The sequence below is a fragment of the Mus caroli genome, chromosome 5 (genome assembly GCF_900094665.2).
Source record: "Mus caroli chromosome 5, CAROLI_EIJ_v1.1, whole genome shotgun sequence".
NCBI classification, from domain to species: domain Eukaryota; kingdom Metazoa; phylum Chordata; class Mammalia; order Rodentia; family Muridae; genus Mus; species Mus caroli.
This window is the reverse complement of record NC_034574.1, coordinates 27028211-27047262: the sequence shown is the minus strand read 5'-3', so window position 1 is coordinate 27047262 and position 19052 is coordinate 27028211. Positions and strand designations below refer to the sequence as shown.

The window sequence follows — 19052 nt, the reverse complement described above, 5'->3', positions numbered from 1 at the left end:
ATTTATTTATTTATCTATTTATTTATTTACTTTTTGCTACCCTTGTGTTCAGCAGTGTTGGCATGTTGCTACTTGTTCTGTGGAATGCGTGAGGTGGTGTTCTTGCCCTCTCCATGTTGTGGGGTGGTTTTAGGGTAGCTGTTAGCTCTTCTCTAAAAGCTCAGTGGAATTCATTAGTGAATCTGTCCATTTCTGGGCTTTTCTTCATCAAAGTTATTTCTTCATTTTGCTCTTAAAATGTCATCTTTTAATCAAACTTTAAAGATGGTTTTGCTGGTATAGCAATTTTGATTGGCAGTTATTTACCTTCAGGGCTTGAACTACATTATTTTATGCCCTCCTGGCTTTTATGATTGCTAATGAGATCTGCTGCCATTCTGATGTAGTTGCCTTTGTGGGTGAGTTAGCCTTCCCTGTTTACAGCTATTAATATTGTTTGCTTTTAACTTCTGATACACTGACTATAACACATTGTGGAGAGGTTCTTTGGTTGACTCTATTTTGGCTCTCTTGTGCTTGAATTTTTCTCTAGATTTGAGAAATCTTGTGCTATAAACTTACCTGGATAATTCCACATTCCTTTAGAATTTATTTCATCTCTTTCTATCTTATCCATTCTTAGATTTGGCCTCTCGATCATACCCCAGAATTCTTAGACATTGTGGTCAAATTCATTTATTTCTTTAAATGATGTGTGATTAGAGAGTTCATTAGTCTTGTCCCCTATTCCCGATGTTTTCCCTATTTGGTTACAGCTTTTAGCAATGCTTTCATTAGGTTATTTGTCTCACTGGGTATTTTCATTTCTAACATTTCTGTCCCCACACCCAATCTCAATTTTCTTGCTGATTTTTTTCCACAATACAGACTTTTTCATCCATACTTGTTGATGATCAATTCATGTGTCTGTCTTTGTGGTGGCATACCTCGCCCTGGAGACTTGCTGATCAGGGCAGAGGTCTGTCTCCCACACACCCTATCCTACAGCATCTGCTGGGTTAAATTTAAAAAGGCATTGGGGCTAAGTTCTGTCCTGACCTTGTACCGACACAGCACATTTTACCTGTTTACACAGCTGTCATGCACTGAATCCTGAAGCTCTATGATCAGGTGGTCCTCCCTCCTCTAAGAAAGAATGCTGAACAGCTAAGCTAAGTGCATTAGGGGGAGTCCTCCTGAGTGGGCGACACTGTTGATGTCATTTATAAAGCACTTTGGTGAATGATCTTGAACAATATGTTGTCCAGCCATCTTGCTGGGTCATCTCAAAGCCAAGTTCATCACACTCACGGGAGCAGTCTGTCACCTTCTGGCAACAGGGAACAAGGAGTTCTCATGACACAGAACTGTACCTATTTAAATTCAACACAGTTTTCTAAGAACTAAAATAGATAACAGACCTGAGGTCTGATCAGGTGTGCCAGTGTGGACATTATGTATCATATCCCTATTGTCTAAACTTGCTGGCTTAAAACTCAAATTGTGTCTTAGGTCAAGATAATGTACTGGGCTGGTGAGATGGCTCAGCAGGTAAGAGCACCTGACTGCTCTTCCAAAGGTCCTTAGTTCAAATCCCAGCAACCACATGGTGGCTCACAACCATCCTTAACAAGATCTGACTCCCTCTTCTGGTGTGTCTGAAGACAGCNACAGTGTACTTACATGTAATAAATAAATAAATCTTTAAAAAAAAAGATAATGTACCAAAGGGATATATATTTTTTCCTGATACATATCTATATATCTATATCTATATCTATATCTATATCTATATCTATCAGAAAAAATAGAATAAAACCAATCAAGTGCCTCCCAGGTAAACTCCTTAAAGGTTTCTGAGAAGCAAAGAATACACTGTAAATATTGCCTAATAAATATGGCAATGTTTGCACTGCCCAAGCAAGGTAGTTTCATCTCGCACTGCTGCAAGTGCTGCGGGTTTACACAGTAAGGTCTTGTGAGCAGAGATGCTTAAACCCCACCCCCAACCCCCACCTCCCACCCCCACCCCACGCCCGCAACCCTACCCCTCGCTCTAGGTCCAGAATGCCTTCTTTATTGGATTACTTTTAAATGATCTGTCCTGAGATTTGGTTTAAGTCATCCTTTCTTTCCTCACGCAATTCATTTATTGGATAAAGGCGATTTCCCGTTGAGGGTGGGGGTGGGGGACCCACATAAAAGCAAACAAAACCCGCCAAAGTTTTAGTTAGCTCAGGAGCTAAGCCGAGAAGGCAGCCTCCGGGAAGCAGCGCTCCCTACTGCACACAGCTGCATCCTGCTGCCTTGGGAGGCTGGCGACTGCCAGCGGGAGGCGCAGTGGGCTCAGGCGTAGCCTGCCGCCCAGAGCACCAGGGTACTCACTGGGTAGGGTGGTCACGGTTTTGATGGTCTCATCCCCGCCCACACTGTTGGTGAGAAGCAAGAAAGAAAATGACGGTTTAAAATGCCAAGCAAGACAGAGTGCCCTTCTGAATCACAGCCCGGTGGATTCGCCCTTTATCCGTCGAAGAAATGCTATTCTTTTCCTCCCTCCCTGGACACCGGAGCAAACAGACAAGAGAACTTAAACTGTTGCTGCTGCTGTTACTGTACTTTCCAGCTTTGAGCCCGCTCTGATGTTGGAGCAGGGAGAACCAAGTTGGTCTCTTTCATTACATTTCCCAATCCAGAGGGATTCTTTTGGGGCCAGCAAGGGACCACTTGGCCTCTCCATTACCGCCCATAGCTTACCCTGGATCTTTCTCTTCGCTACTTAGCTTGGAAAAGAGTGCCTTTAGGAGAGTCAGGGTCTCCCGACCCAAGGCTAAGCCTCCAAGGGAGATGTGCACGTTTACCCCTCCCCCCACAAACTCCTGTCCAGGCAACACTACCTCCTGATACAGGTATTATAGTCTTGGGGGTGGGGGGAGCAAATAAATTGAATTTGGAAATTTGTTGTAGAAAGATGGCCCATCTCCCACCGAGGTTTTCTAGAAGGCTCAGGGGCTTCTGGGTTGACTCACCTCCAGGACAGGCCTCGGTATTCAGTTAAGACATCAAAGATATTCCAAGGGCTGGACCCAGCTCCATTGCCTGCCTGAAAAAGAATTCAAATAGCCAGTGGTGCCCATGCTTTTTTCTCAGGGCCCAGATGTCCACCTGTTTGAAGGCCCGTACCCTTATCCTGGCCAGGACATCTAGGAAAGTTCTAGAATCCAGATGGAACATCCTGTGGATCTACCTCCCACCCTTTCTGGGATGAGCCTAGTGCCATCTACACCTATACCTCTCCAGGGAAGCCCTGCCTGGATGGCAAGTAGGAGAAGCGTGACCCTGCAGTGTCAAGAGTCTATAGCGTGTATTTCTTCAGAGCATGTGCTTAGAGGTGCTGTGCCCATTTTTTTTTTTAAATTGTGAAACATGTAATCAGAGTACATGACATCCCTAGTATGTGCAGGTAAGAAAAAGCTGGAAGATGCAGGACATCTCCTTCCCTGAAGCATATATTTCTATACTCCAGCAGAAATTCCCGGGTTATCTTCACTGCAGTACAGTAGTGTCTTAGTTAGGGTTTCCATTGCTGTGAAGGGACACCATGACCAAGACAACTCTTATAAAGAACAACATTTAAATGGGGCTGACTAAGGTTCAGTCCTTCATCATCATGGCTGGAAGCATGGCAGCATCTAGGCAGGCATGGCACTGGAGGAGCTACTTTTTTTTTTTCTTGTTTTTTTCCAGACAGGGTTTCTCTGTATTGCCCAAGCTGTCCTGGAACTCACTCTGGAGACCAGGCTGGCAAGAGTTCTACATCTTGTTTGGAAGGCAACCAGAAGACTGGCTTTCAGGCAGCTAGGAGGAGGGTCTCAAAGCCCATCCCGACAGTGACACACTAACTTAATAGTGCCACTCCCTGGGCTAAGCATATTCAAACCACCACAATCCACTTCCTGGTCCCCATAGGCTTGCTCAAATACATGAGTCTATGGGGCCATACATAGCCATAACATAATACAAAATACATTTAGACCAACTTCAAATCTCCCATTGTCTATAGCAGTCTCAACAATGTTAAAAGTCCAAAGTTCAAAGACTCTTCTGAGATGCATGCAGTTTCTTAACTGGAATCCCCTATAAAATCAGAATCAAAAAGCAGATCATATACCTCTAACATTACAGGATATACATTACCATTCCAAAACGTCATAGTGAGGGAATACTATTTTGGAAATATCAAAGCTAGTCCAAAAACCAGCTGGGCAAATTCCAACCTCTGCACCTCCATGTCTGATGTCAAAGTACTCTTCAGATCTACAACTCCTTCATCTTTGGTGACTGCAACAACTTCTTTTGGGCTGTTTCTACTCCCTGTTTGCAGCTTTCCTCAGCAGATAGCCCACAGCTCTGACATCTCTAACATCTAACAACACAACTTCAACTTTACAGCTTCTTGTTCCAATATCTGGGATCCACACGTGATCTTTTTCTGGGCTCTTCCAAAGGGTTTGAGTCACATCTCCAGCTCTGTCCTTTGTAGAACTCTAGGCTCTGGTCGACTCCACTCCACTGCTGCTGCTATTTTTGGTGGTCATTCCATAGTACTGGCATCTCCAATATACTGGGGTCTTCCACTGCAACTAGGCTTTACCAATAGTCTCATAGGCTTTCTTCATGGTGCCAAGCCTCAACTTCTTTAATGACCTCTTCAGTCATCAGAATCTATCCCTTGTCAATTTGATACATATTAATATCTCTTTACGTCCAAATGAAAACAATAAGCAGGTCCTAATAATGCCTAACACAATATAACTCTCCCTTGTACAACTGCAAAGTTTAGCTTAGTGGGTCCTTGTCCCATGGTCACCACTCAGTTAATTCCATTTAATATCTTTGAACACAGCATTCAGCTCCATTCCACTTCCTGGTGCCCCTTTACTCTGTGAACCACAAATGTTGTATTTTGACTTTCTAAGCTTGCTACACTTGATCAAAACACTCTTCATGAGAATAAACCAGAGAACAAAGACTATGCTGGGACTTTTGAGACTTCCTTTGTCAACACAATTCATAGAAATCTCTTTACCTTAGCCTCAGGCAGACTCTTGGGACAAGGGCAAAAGGCAGCAACATTCTTCACCAAAACATCATAAGAAAGATCTCCAGAATTCAAATGACCTCAGCACCAATGTTTTCCATAGTCCTACTAGGACGGTCCATTCAGTCCCATTTAAAGTATTCTATGGCTTTCCAAATCCAAAGTCACAAAATCCATATTCCTCCAAACGAAAGCATGGTCAGGCCTATCATAGCAATACCCCAGTCCCTGGTACCTACTTCTGTCTTAGACAGAGTTTCCATTGCTGTGATGAGACACCATAACCAAGGCAACTCTTTTTTTTTTTTTTTTTTTTTTTTTACACTTAAAAAAAAATGGCATTGTTTTATTTTTGCCAGCAGGTGTGGGATACATGTTGTGGTAGGTGTGCTGGGCTCAGTGCAGGTGTGGATGGGGTCGGGGGAGGTGATGACTTGGTGGTTGGATGGGAACTGAGAGGATTAGATTCGCTTCTGGGAAGTTTGGAGGAAAGAATCATGGCACGCTATAGCTAAGCCGCCAATGAGGTTGAGAAACTCTTGGAAATCTAGCTGCCCGTCACAGTTGAGGTCCAGCTTCTTCATCATGCGGTCAAGGACACCAGGGTCCTTCTGGTTCTTTGTGAAGGCAGCCAGCTCTGTGTTCATGAAGGAAAGGAATTCAGTTTTGGAGAGTTTAGTGTTGTTTCCATCCTTCCCGCTGTACTTTTGGAAAACAGCAATCAGGGATTCAATGCATCTCTCAGTCTCTGTAGGCATCTTTGCCAAGTTGAGGAGCGAGGTCCGGCTGCGACTGTGGCTGACGGTGGCTGGGACAGGAGTCCCAAGGCAACTCTTATAAAAGACAACATTTAATTGGGGCTGGCTTATAGGTTCTGAGATTCTGTCTATTATCATCATGGCTGGAAGCATGAAGTATCTAGGCAGACACGGTGCTGGAGGAGCTGAGAGTTCTACATCTTATTTTGAAGGCAACCAGGAGAAGACTGGCTTCCAGACAGCAAGTAGGAAAGTCTCCAAGCCCACCCCTACAGTGACACACTTCCTCCAATAAGGCCATACCTGCTAGTAATGCCACTCCATGGCCAAGCAAATTCAAACCACCATGGTACCTAACCGCCACCATATCACATGTGCTGCCTTCCCACAAAGTCCCAAGCACCTTTGTGATTCTCTGTGACTGTCTGTCCTGAAAGCATCTTCCAGTGACCATGGGGAGGGGGTGGGTATCAGACCTCACTCACCTAGAAGTGGCTGAGATATATGACTGGTAAGGTGCCAATGACCAGCCTGCCAGTCTCTCCCAGGGGTAACACATAGTAGGACCTTTGGGATAAGGAACTGCTGGGATCTCATGGTGAAAACTGCTGTGGGGCTTACATTCTAGATCCTACATTCTGGGCCTGGCTTCTAGACTCAGGAGCGGAGTGACTTGTGTACTCATTGAACCTTCCTTATCGGTCAAATGTGAGGAATGTCAGAACTCAAAGGATTTCTGTCATGAGACTATTGAGTGAGTTGACTTCACTATGTGACTAAATCACAGTTGTGGCCAGATATCTGCTCCTTGGAGAGTTCAAACCTGGCTGTAGGAGGAACAGAAAGGCCAATGCCAAGGTGGTGACTACTTCCGCATAAACATGGGGGACAGGGTGCACAGTCAGAGAGGCAACTGCCACATGAGGGCCAAACTGAAGTCTGCCTGAAAGCCTAGATATTGGTGACACAGATGATAGCCAATTGGGAACTGCCACTTGGAAGACACACTTGCTTGGGACCAATGGGACATGGGTGGAGGGTATAAAGGGTGCTCCTAAGAATTAATAAATGAGCTTACTGCTGCATTCTCACTTGCTCCAGGAGTCTGAGCAGTTGATTCCATGCCTTCTCACCCACTGTGCCCAAGAGGGACACCAGGGAGCATAGAGGACTCAGGCAACACGGGGCAATGCTGCCTTGTAACTGATCTAGAGGGCAGCAGCTGGGGACAACAGCTGAACTCTACAGGAGTAATGTGACCTTAGAAACTTGTTTCTTGAAACTTTAGGGGACCAACTCCCTTAGGCTCTCTATGGACTCAATTCTGATTTTTAAAGATGTGCTTTCTAAGAGGTCTAGAGTATCACCTTGGGGCAGCTACAGAAGTAGGTTTGTTCATCTCTGAAGCCTCAACTAGAACCTCTTTTCTTACCAACACTTCCATACCCATCAGCACTTGTTCCTAGCTCATCACCCCTGTATGTCCATTTGAGCAGGCATCTCTTAGCTTTTCTACGTGGACAGACAGGACTGGCTGGGTCTTTGGAGACACTCATGGTAGGAGATACTATTGCACCCCAAACATGGACTATATAACTTCACTTAACCACTCATGCCCCTTCAGGGGCCCTTCTACTTTGTTTTCTTTTCACCCCAGCATGGCAGAGGAGTGTAGAGGTCGGAACAAAACCAAGCTGGGCATGCTAGCTGCCAGGCAAAGGGGATAGGGAGCCTTGGAGGATTGGGACCAGAAACAGGCTAAGAGTAAAACCTCAACTTTCAGTTTCATGTTTTTGTATTCATTAAAATCTCTCCTCCTAGTTGGATATGGTAGTACATCGCTGTAATCCCAGCACTTGGGAGGTAGACACAGGAAGATCAGGAGTTCAAGGCCAACCCCAGTTACATAGTGAATTTGACGCCAGCCTGAGCTACACAAAACCCTGCCTCAAAATCATAAACAACATCTTTCTTCTTAATTTTCTACGGTTGAGATCGCCTACCGTGAGAGAGTCGCCCAGTGCTCCTATGATCTTGATATCAGCCGGCCGCAAGCTGTGAACTGGAAAGCAAATCTGGGTGAATGGAAAATGAGGGTTTCAGGAAGCCCTGACCCAGGCCCCTATGTCTCTGAGAAACCTAGCTTTCCCAGTGGCATGCCTTGCTCCCACTGGCTGCCAACTCAGGCTTCTCTACCACTTTCACACTGCTTGCAGAATGGCAGCTGCCACACCCCCTGAGGACTTGCACTGGTAAGGAAACGTCCCTGATGTGTCCTAGAATAGGATGTAGACTGACAGATGAATGTGTACCTGAGAGAATATGGGGATTACTGGTCCTCAAACTGGGTTGGGCAACAGAATCACCTGTGACCCCTGAACTACCAAGAGCTTCAGATTCAGCAGGTCTATGGTGGTCTAAGATGTTTGCATGTCTGATGCTCAGGTACTGTGGCTGCCCCAAGTCCTGTCTGGGTACCACATTTTGAGAACTACTGAGAAGTGTGTTTTCATTAGGAAGCCATGGACAGTGGTTTATTTCTGCATTTGTAGGAGAGATCATAATTCATAACTGTTTCTTTCCAGGTCTAGGTACAAATTGACTCATAACTTTGGCTGCCATTGCAAAGCCTGATGGCAGCTTCGAAGTCTTGTTTCTTAGATTCTAGAGCCACCAAGTATCTTTCTTTATTCTTCCTTCCCCCATCATCATGTCTGGAATTCATCACACGCATACACATGGGCACACGCGCGCACGCGCGCACACACACACACACACACTCCCTCTTACATGATTATAGCCTACGTGGCCTTTCCCAGCCTCCCACAGATACTCTATGCAGTTAGAAGAACAATATCAAATCACAAACCCAGCTGCACACATTAACACACGCCTACCGGGCTAAGCATGGAAACGTTAAAATGACCTCTTCCCAGAGAAATCAGGCTATGGAAGGGGAGGCAAAAAAAAAAAAAAAAAAAAAATGCCTTCTCTCAACTCCTCCAAAGTGGTTATTTTAGCTTGTGGTGACAGCCAATCACTGTATTCTTAGGGCCGTAATGGTGGATTCTCTGAATGCCAACTGGTGTGCATAGGCTGGGGAAGGTCTTTGGAGTTGGCTAAATGTAAAGGAGATGGACAGATTTGCCTCCAAAGCTTCAACATTTATTATAGGATGAGAGGAAAAGCGGTCCAGAGTCCTCAAGATGGCTCATCAGGCTACCATGTCTAAGATCAGGAGTTCTGTCCCCAGGTCCACAGGGTAGACAGAGAGAAAACCTGTAACTTGGCCTCTAACTTCTACATGGGCTCCACAGCACAAGCAAGCCCACACACATATATGCACGTGTACACAGAATAAGATTTTAAAAATATATAAAAAGCAGCTCAAACAGTACATACTTACTTCTTAAATTTGGGTAAAAAGGAAACAAAAATATGCACACATATCCTGCTCCTTACTGTGTGTGGGGGGGGAGCAATGCGCAGACAGCCTGGTTTCCAGTCGAGGCTAGATCCTGAACCCTGGGACCTGGTAGTGATAATTCACTTACATGGGACGGAAGGAGTTCTCTCATGTCTCCTGGACCCTGGCTCCTGTCGGGAGTTACGGCCCCCACAGTCCCCACAAGAGAGGCGTGACTATCAGCCACTTCGGAATAGTACCAAGTTCTCCCACATGCAAATAAGGTTTCCCTCAAACTCTCAGTCCAAGCCAATGAAAGGGGGTGGCTGTCAGACCCTAAGTCACCGCCAGAACTGTATATAGAGAAAGCCAGGCAGGGAATAGATGGTATGCAAGAGCTATTCCTTTGTCTGACCCTTTTGTCCCAAGAGCTGTAACACTTGGGAAGAGATCTTCTCTCCCAAAGAGCCCTTTTCTCCACCCAGCCTGACCTGACTTGGTTCAGAGACCGACCTGGAAGGCGTGGCAGAGGCTCTGTCTCCCTGCCTGCACTCACTTCCCTCGGTGGGGCCTTCCCACTCAGCCTGGATAGAGGTCTCTGTGGAAAACCTCTGGTACCCAGGCCCACAGTGGTGTAAGTGCCAGTTTCCTGCATTTGGCTCTCATACTTGTATCCATGTATTGAAGGCAACCTTGCTCCTGAGAAGTACCAATCATTACTAGGCATTTGTTATAAATATATTAATAAAACATATTAGCTTGAATTAAAATTGATGTGGTCTGTGATGGTAATTTTACAGATTTCAAAGGTTTAAATAAGAAACTTGGGGAGAAAGGAAGGGGTATACAGGAGGGTTTGAAGGGAAAAGAGAAAGGAGAAATGATGTAAGTATATTATCTTAAAACAAGAAAAAATTATAATGAATTGTTTAGGGGCAACAAAGGCAGCAAAGCCTGTAAGCTCACTAGAGATGGGACTTTGTCTTTCCTTGCCTAAACATTTTTGAGCCATTCTTGTTTGATTCGGCTGAAGTGGAGGCGATAAATGCAGAGGCTCAATCTGTTGACGCAGTTCTCAGTCCTTTGCATCCCCTCCCTTGTTACACTCAACGGATGCTGACATCCAAATAATGTCTGAGTATCTACCCTCCAGTTCACTAATTTCATTTTCTACTCCTCATGTTGTCTAATTTATAAGCAGGGGTCCCAATTCCAATTCCCACAAACTTATTCTTACACTTACTCTATCCTTTAGCATTTCAGTGGTTCCTTTATCAAATCCTCCATTGGTTTTTATTTGTTTAAACATATTAAGTGTTTCTTTTAAAATAACATAAAATAAATAATGTTGAGGGAGGAAATCACCCAGATAAATGAGCCTCTTGGGGAAGAATTTGAATTGGCTAAGTAGGCTGGATGTTCTAAGGGACTGGCAGGCTCAGCCACCATGGGGCAACACTTCTTGCTGATGGCAGGCTATACCAAGTCATAATTCTATGAACAGTTTTGGCTTTGCAACTTCCACTGAACACCGGCAGTTGGGTGACAATGAGGTGAAAGGCCTGTGGAGGACTGCCGACTGCTGGAACATGGCCACTGTCCCACCTTAGCTTCGGGAGAGCTCAGTTTACCTAACTGGGGTAAAATAATAGGATTGGGAGTCTAGCAAGATGCAGTGACTGAGGTAAATGCACTTTTCCTGTTCCAGACTGCTGCCGAGAGCCATACCCAGGCAGCATAGCGATGCCTTCCATTCTATAAAGCTATGGGTTGTTTCCTCTGCATGGAATTAGAATAAGCACCTTGAATCCAACAGATAACCCAGTGAGTCACATCCCCTTCCACTCCTCATGGCCACTCATTTTTTTGGGGGGGGGGAAACTTTAAGTTAGCAGCAGACACCACCCCCAAGTAGATATTTAAGCTATCTTAGCTATATGAGAGCAAGAATCAAAATATAGTTAGTGTTTATAAAAGCCACAAAGTGCTTTGTAAATCCTGTATGCATATGGAGCAGGAGGGAGACTTTGCAAGACTTTGTCCTTTATTGAGTTCCCAATGCTGATTAGTTTAAAAAAAAAAATAACTTGCACCAGCTTTCTAGACCTCGTCGTGCACAGCCCCACAGGTGAGCAGGTTCATCAAGTATGTGTGTGAGGAGAACGGACCCTTAGACCACCAGGGACCATGACCAGTGATGACAGGCAGTATCCTATTCTGTAACCTAGTTTTTGATCTGCACATCTGTGGATTGAGGGACACACTAGGAAAGGTGACTACCAAAAGGGTTTTGAAAATAATTTTGAAGGCAAAAATCGATGTTTTACACCATTTGAGCGGAGGGACTGTGACCTAGTTTAGTTATCCACTCTGAGAATCAATCATTGGATGAATTCGAAATTCTCAGTTATTCAGACTTGTTCAATATGTATTTAGTGGTCCCTCTCATTTGCTAAGCCAGTAGGGATGTGTGAAGATGGTTAGCTCTAACACGATGTGTACCACCTGTTCCCATTTCAATTAGATCTCATTAACGGGGTCTCCAGAGAGGGAAGAATTTACCAGAAACGCGGTAACAATCAGAGGAACATAGTTGTGTGCTCTTTTACTAAGGTTTTTCTTTTCCCTCTTTTATTGTTTTTTAAACATGTAACTGTTTCAGGTGCAAATATGGTTAGAATACTCAGTCATGGATCAGTGGCACAAAAATGAAATTTTTTCCTTATTTTTTATGTCATTTTCTGCAGTCGTTTTCCTGAGTGATACTTCCCAAGAAACGCAGAGGTGAACCCCAACACTCTTAAATGAGTCTGAATTTCACTAGATGGGCATGTGTGGTTTAGTCATAGGCCATCTGGTTAGCTCAGCAAGGCTTGGATCAACCTATCTATCTGTTTACTTAAACAGTGCCTATCACTGAGGTATCTCAGATCATAAGGCCTTGAGATCTGCCCTTGAATTCTTCAAGCACTAATAAACACAATAGTCACCAGGGTCAGGGAGTAAGGAAGAGACTGTACTTTATCTGGTTTTTAGATGGGGAGATATGTTCTAATGGATGGTTACCAAGACAGAAACACAATTTAGGGAGATTGTAAAATACTTTACAGATCACCCTCTCTCAGAGTGATAAGATTAAAGTATGGTTATTAAAGCTTTCAAACTGATACTCTATCTATCTCGATATGTGCAATATCTCTACACTCAGACCTCTATCTGTGTCTTAGAATAAGGGTTTTAACTGCCGGAGGGCATACAAATAAAGATGATCTTCTTTTTCTGCTGTTAAAGTCCACCTAGTAAATAGATCAACAGAAATTCAGTGTCATCAAACACAGGAGCAAAAGACTAAACTCATCTTCATTTATCATCATCTGCATCACTTCTGTGGGGTTTGTGGATATGGTTTGGTCCCCTAAAGACTCAAGTTCCGAAGGTTTGGTCCTCAATAGAATGGTGTGAAGGAGGTAGAAATTTAAGAGATGGGCCCAATGCAAGGTAATTAGGTCAATGGGGACTGGGGTGTGTCTGTGGATAGAATTAATGCTGGGTTTGCAAGGTGAATTAGTTCTCACTAGAATGTGCAGTTCAAAGGAAGACTACCCCAACACACGGCCCCCCTTTGTCAAGTCTTTCGCTATTGTTTTAACTTTGCCACAGGGGCCATCACCAGTGGCCAAACAGATAAGCAGTCTAATATCGAATACCAGGCACTAAAGCCATAGACTAAAGACAGCTTACATACTTTTAAGGTTCCAGATTCTGGGTATTTTGTTACGATTAACAGGCAATGACAGGTAAAGGATTAAATACAATTTTGTTTCACTATAGCTTTGAAGAATAAATTTTGAATCTAGGCTTTAGTGAGATTTTTATTTCTTTGTCTGGGCTTTTCATGACAGGGTTTCTGTGTAGTCCTGGTTGTCCTGGGATTTACTCTGTAAACTAGGCTGGCCTTGAACTCAGTACTTAAGAGATCTGCCTGCCTCTGCCTCCTGAGTGCTAGGATCAAGTTGTGCACCACCACCACCACCACCCAGCAATAATTTTTTTAACTCACTTGATAACTATATGACTTAATCTGCATGTGCAAAGTCAAGACAACTGTGAAGGTGAGTGAAACCATGGTACCTATTTGCTCTGCTCACAACACAATGAGACAGAATTACTACAAATGTAAGACTCCTTATAGGTAGTGTGACTTCTCCAAACCTAATTTTCTCATTTCAGTAATCCAGGTCAGAGGTTAAAATAGATCAGCTAGGACAGAGACTCCCAAATGGCTTATAGGAGAGACTCAACAATTTGCCAGCAAGTGAACTGAAAAATGAGCATATCTAACTATCCTCCAGTGCCAAACATGGGGGCCTATAGCATGGATGTCATAGATAGCTAACATCCTGAGTCACCTGGGTCCCACTATGACCTTCATATGACTTTCCATATGTACAGACATCATTTCCCAAGCTGCTTCACAGCAAAGAAAGCGACAGTGCTCATAGTTTTCTTTTTAGGAAGATTGTAACGACTGTCTAGAACATTCTGTGAGTCTCATATTCAGAGCCCAGCAACATTTTAGAAAACAGTAAAGTCAGTGGTGGTGGTACACACCTTTGATCCTAGCACTTGAGAGGCAGGGGCTCTTTGAGAGTTCAAGGCCAGCCTGGTTACAGAGTGAGTTTCAATATAGCCAGAGCTACATAAGGAAACTATGTCTTAAGAAAAAGAAAGGAAGGATGGAAGGAGGGAAGAAAAGGAAAGGAAGGATACACAGTTGAGACAATGGGAATAGTACTTTATAATGCTCTGTGCAGCCCTTGAACACACTCTGAACATTCCTTGGGTAAGAAGTATGGGCTGGCTAATTTTGCTTCCTGTTTAAAAGTTAATTAAAAAAAAAAAGAACAAATTCACCTCTGAAGGTTTTAAGACAGAAGCACTGCACTCAACAACCCTTAGGCTCCTTGTACAACATGGTCTAAACATGGGGTCAATGCTCAATAAGTGCTTTCTGATAATGATGCTATTATTTTAGTTAAAGAATAATCAAGCATAAACATGACCTGTGGCTTCTCGCAGAGCCATAAATGCTGTCCTAGGCCTTCTCGCCCATCTTGAGCTCACACCTCGGGAATCCTTGGCATTTTAAAGTTGCTGTGACTTGAAGTTCAGACCTCAAGTTGAGTTGAAGCTCACACTGAACATGACAGTCATGTACCTGTTGTGGGGACTGAGTCCGAGGGGTCCTTGTCAGGACAGGTGAATTCTGATCCTTCCTTCGCCTAAAATGAGACAAACATGGAAGTTAGAAGTAAATGCACACTGGCACAGAGGCAGGGTGGGAAGTGGGCCGTTCTATTGGAGAAGACCACATACAATTAAAACTGAATAGAACTTCAGTGTTTGTTAAGATCTCACTTCAGTCTGTCTCCTTCCCTCCGGAGATGCCGCCTCCTTCACATGAGCTCAGGCCTTTAATTCTCTTGCTTGGAATGTTGCAACCCTCAACCGTGTCACCACCCACCAGGTTGGATGGCCTCCTCTTCTCCATTTGCAGTGGTCTCTCTCAGGACCACGCCCTGCCTAAAGTCTCAGTGAAGCCAGACTGTTCCATCCCTGCTGTTTCTTATTGTGATCCCAAAGACCAGAATGGTACCAAGCATCACAGAAGATGAATATTATCTGTTGATTGAACAAATGGCTACCATATACCAACCTCAGCATAAAACCATTGATCCCAATACTTCCTACTCTAGTCTGTCCTTGACCCCCAATCCCCTGTGTAAACAGGCCCCTCTATTCTTTTCTTCTCTCCATTTCTTAGCCATCTACCCACCAGGCTCATTCCTAGTCACTCTTCAAAACTGAAACCATGGGCCCCTTTAGGAAAGTTGTCTTTAACCATCTGAGTTGGTTTTTCTTCCTCTCTGTCTCCAGAAGATCCAACACAAATTTTAATTCCAGCTGCTATTACATACAGTGCATGTAATTGCTGGCTGGTATGTCTGTTCCTCTACCCAACTGTATTCTTTTGGAACAGCAGTGTATTTTATTTGTGTTTTAAAGTCTCATGTCTGTAACCCATCTATCTATCCATCTACTTAGTCACTCAACAGATCATGCTTGGGCACTGATCCTGAGTCCTTGCCTCTCTGAGCTTTTATTTTTGAGATGTAGAAAAAACTTAATAGTGTACCCTGAGGGAGAATAGAAATACAGGCAAAACAATGCCAACACTTCTCTAGAATTCACTGCATGCCAGACGCTGGAATAAATGCTTTCTATTTCTTAACATACTTTATAACTCTCAGTGGCAAGACCATTACAGTCACAGCTATTACTTCCCAGATGAAATCCCCAAGCCCAGGAAGGTTAAGGTCTTGCTTATTGACACAGAACCAGGCTATGGAAGAATCTGGATTTGCATACAGAGCCATTGGCTTCATCTCACTGTGCCTGCTTCCTTCTAGGTGTATCTATGATATTAGAAAATACAGGGCACACTGGTTACCCAAGAGTCTCTCACCCTGGGTCTCTTAGAGAAATCCAGGCTACAGCTTGGAGCGAATACTTCCTTTTTCATAAGATGGGAAGAGAAGGTCAAAATTCACCTTTATCTACCTTTGTCCTGGATTGAAGATGCCAAGCTTTAGGTGTCTGAGTCCCTGGAGGAGTGCAAAGTGTCCTATCTAATCTCAGCAGGGAGAATCTGAAAGCAACTGAGATAACCCATAATCAAGGTGCAAAAGAGAAGAGAACAGTGTAGGTGTGGATCAACTCTATAGCTATCTGGTCTTCAGACTCTCTGACTTCCAGACCTTAATTGACTTCTACTACTCAGACAAGTTTTGTTTATTTTTCCTTTCTCCTTAAAGGCTCAAGGACTAACCAGAGGTCTGTGATTGGTCTGAGATATCTTGTCACAGTGCCATGGAATCCCAATGCCTCTTGACCCTTCAAGAACTACATTGAGACAGGTCTAAAGACTGTGTTGATCCAGGCCACCAAAGGAACGCTTCATGCATACTCCCCGAGTCAGCCATGGCTGAATTTCAGAAACTTGTTACAGTTTCCACAACACTACAGCTTTCAATGTGCTCAGAGACAACACAGAGAGCCAAATAGAAGGTTATGAAGATTCAAGGCTGTCCTTTAAGTACATTACAAAGATTCAAGGCTGTTCTTTCCTTACCGCAAGCTTTGTTATGGGTTTCAGTCGTCTGGCCTGGTAGTTGCTATTTTTGTAGGTGAACAGATAGGGACTCTCCTGTAGAAAAATGGTAACATGTAACTGTGACCCAGAGCTCTCCGTCCATAAGAGTCAAGCTTGTCATTACTGATGTGGTTAACTGGAACCTTCATGTTGAAAGGTTTCAGATGGTGGGATGGGGTTTGAGAGAGAACTGAGGAGGATTATTGGGGAGTAAGGAGTTTATTTTAAAAGTTATAAGTGTCACAGACAAGCAGACAGAAACACAATGCATGGCATGGGCGCTGAGGACAGTCCAGGTCCCAGAGAGAGACAGCATGGTGGGGTCACTGAAGAGGTACAGAGTCCACGTGGCAGGTTTCACAGTATAAGTCTGTAAGCTAGACAGGAGCCAGGAATAAAGCTAGGGACCAGGATGCCTGTGACCAATACCCTCTTGGCTATAAATTCACTTCCCATGAAACAGCCCTGCCCCCAGAGGTCGGTCTGTAACTAGGGACCCAGGAGGTGCCTGTCGATTTCTGTGATTGGGAAAAGGCTGCTGCGGGTGCTATGGCCTGGATTCTAACACTGGCTGGATTCTAACACTGCATTCTTACTCATATCTTAATGAAGCCAACCCTTTCTCTGGCTTTCCTTCTAGTTGCCTCTTGGCCCTCTGGAGAAGTTCCCCAGGCTTTGAAGTGGCTCATTTGCAAACCACCAGCATCAAGATCTGTATCACTGAGCTAAGTACATGTATCTCAGCCAAAAGAGAACCTCCTTTTAGGCTTTTTGGAAGCCATAGTGAAGAGGGGAAAAGGTGAACTATTGCTTCTTACTGCATAGCACAATGAACTTACTAATTCATCAGGAAGAATCAACCTTCATTCCACGATAGAAGGAATTTCCAGCACTAATGTTCAGTTATTTCTTTATCCATGTCTTTGGAAAGATTGCTTATATGACTATTACATGTTAGACACATATTTAGGATACAGCCTTCAAGACCCCTTAGGATTGACTCATCAATTCTGCCTCCTGAGGGAGAGGAAGGGTTTCAAGTGGCACCTGGGGCACAAGACCAGGGCCCAGAGAAGGTGAATGGGGCCATAGTTGGAGGCCAAGAGAGCTGTGGTTTTGTTCCTGTGACTTCCATGGGTATGGAGGGCCTTCGCTCTGCTAGCCCACTCTCGCATGTTTTAGGACAGCTACACGTACAATCTATGCTCAGGCACAGGACAACAGACCCAAGACTGTCAGGGGGCTAACATCTCAGTAAGACCCCACTTTTCAGCAAATTCCATGTGTCTGCCCACATCCCAGCTCACCCAGTCCAGTGTCTCTTACCTGAGAGGGACATTTCATTGTCTTTCTCTCTGCAGCATTGAGTAGCCCATCCTTTTGACCCACTGGTTCCATCTAGAAAAGAAAGTGATGTCTAAAACAGAGGCACCTCCCTTATGCAGGCAGCAGCCCTCCATGGCACTCCTGAGATGCCCCCTACCTCAACCAGGGAGTCTCTCAAGAGGTTTACTCTTGGATCAGCAGCCCATTGGGGACATTTCCAGCTGTCTTAGGGGTCAGAAGCTTAACCCTCAGTGGGGGTGTAGCCTGCTGCTCCCTGGGGATTCTGTAGCACTCTTATTTGAAGACCACTATGTGAGGGTTAGTGGTTTTCTTGGGTTTTGGTTTTTCATAGGCAGGACTGCCCACTTCCCCAGTAGCACAGGAGGAGAAACTGAATATGGTTGGGGCAGGTATCCTAGGCAGACTGACATTGTTATTCTGAATCAACCAGATATCCTGCAGCAGGTTACATGGCTCCATGATCACCCTAGGGTGGTTGTCATGTCCTCTCCTCCATGCCCAGCTCTTGGCTGGCTCACTGATGATTTCCACAGCAATGACAGTAGAGGCAAGGAGGAAGGGCAAGTCTGAGGCAGCATGTGAAAAACATGTGTCCTGTCCCTGGCTTCTTCTCTTCTGCAGCTATATTCTACATCAGTGGCTCTCAACCTTCCTAATGCTGTGACCCTTTAATACAGTTCCCCATGTTATGGTGACCCCCAGCCATAAAATTATTGCACTGCTACTTCACAACTGTAATTTTTCTATTGTTGTGAATCATAATGTAAAGATCTGATATGCAAGATATCCGATGTGACACCCAAAGGTGTTGCAACCCACAGGTTGGGAACCACCAATCTACATGCACATAAACCCAGATCCAGTTTAAAAACCAAAACCAAAACCCCATACCTCTGCATTGATGTTTACACAGCTTCTTCACATGAAGCCAAACAGGCTCCAGTCCTTAGCTGGGCTGCAGAGCTAGAGTGACAGGGAGTCCAGCTTGGCCCCTATGCTCACTGACAAGGTTGTCCAGTGACTTAAGAAAGAATGCCATAGCACGGTGACCACAAAGGCCACCTAAGGACAGACAGCAGGGGGAACCAGAAAAGCACTGGAGACTGGGAACAAAGGCAAATGGAGAAGTAGATGGCACCGTTTTGTTTTCTTCTATTCTGGGTTTCAGGAACAGGGCCTTACACACACACACACACACACACACACACACACACACACACACACGCTAGGCAACTTTTCTATTACTAAGCC

General features: G+C 44.5%; 2 protein-coding genes across 5 annotated transcripts in view; both read right to left on the bottom strand.

Moving 5' to 3' along the window:
• The window catches only part of Plb1 (phospholipase B1), a 138999-nt gene that overhangs the window by 61331 nt on the left and 58616 nt on the right, over positions 1-19052 (bottom strand). For all 4 annotated transcript variants that reach the window (XR_002377944.1, XM_021162761.1, XM_021162762.1 and 1 more), the window contains 6 exons: positions 17781-17852; positions 16434-16508; positions 14460-14523; positions 7839-7897; positions 3006-3079; positions 2365-2408 (listed from right to left, as the gene is read on the bottom strand). Coding sequence is in view for 3 of the 4 variants with exons in the window: in XM_021162761.1 (XP_021018420.1) it covers positions 2365-2408; positions 3006-3079; positions 7839-7897; positions 14460-14523; positions 16434-16508; positions 17781-17852 (388 nt within the window). In the remaining variant the exon portion in view is untranslated. The remainder of the gene's footprint in view (positions 1-2364; positions 2409-3005; positions 3080-7838; positions 7898-14459; positions 14524-16433; positions 16509-17780; positions 17853-19052) is intronic.
• LOC110294494 (protein S100-A11) lies at positions 5374-5893 on the bottom strand. The gene has a single exon (XM_021162766.1). It carries the CDS (start codon positions 5833-5835, stop codon positions 5539-5541), a length of 297 nt encoding a protein of 98 aa, XP_021018425.1. The 5' UTR covers positions 5836-5893; the 3' UTR covers positions 5374-5538.